The 228-nt window shown below is 62.3% G+C and overlaps 1 protein-coding gene across 1 annotated transcript in view; it reads left to right on the top strand.

Moving 5' to 3' along the window:
• Window positions 1-126: 126 nt before the first annotated feature.
• Window positions 127-228, top strand: part of DHRS13 (dehydrogenase/reductase (SDR family) member 13) — a gene marked incomplete at its 3' end in the record, with an annotated part of 1,799 nt that continues 1,697 nt past the window's right edge. Inside the window, exon 1 of the mRNA XM_009071188.1 lies at window positions 127-168. Within this exon, the coding sequence (XP_009069436.1) occupies window positions 127-168 (42 nt within the window). The remainder of the gene's footprint in view (window positions 169-228) is intronic.

Here is a 228-nt window from a genome sequence, read left to right as displayed (position 1 = left end):
GCAACCCCCAAAACACCCCCGTGGCTACCGCTGAGAAATCCCAGGAGACCCTCATGGCATACCCCAGGGATAACGCCCAGGACACCCCCATGGGACATCTCCAGGCACCCCAAGATACTCCAAGACATGGGCACCCGGTACCAGGAGGGGCTGCATGCCCCCATGCTGGTGGGTCCCAGCACATTGCAGTCCCTGGACATCCTGCAGCACCCCTCACCTTGGGCTGAA

This window comes from Acanthisitta chloris, unplaced genomic scaffold (assembly GCF_000695815.1).
Source record: "Acanthisitta chloris isolate BGI_N310 unplaced genomic scaffold, ASM69581v1 scaffold2833, whole genome shotgun sequence".
Taxonomy (NCBI): domain Eukaryota; kingdom Metazoa; phylum Chordata; class Aves; order Passeriformes; family Acanthisittidae; genus Acanthisitta; species Acanthisitta chloris.
This window is presented reverse-complemented; position numbering and strand designations above follow the sequence as displayed.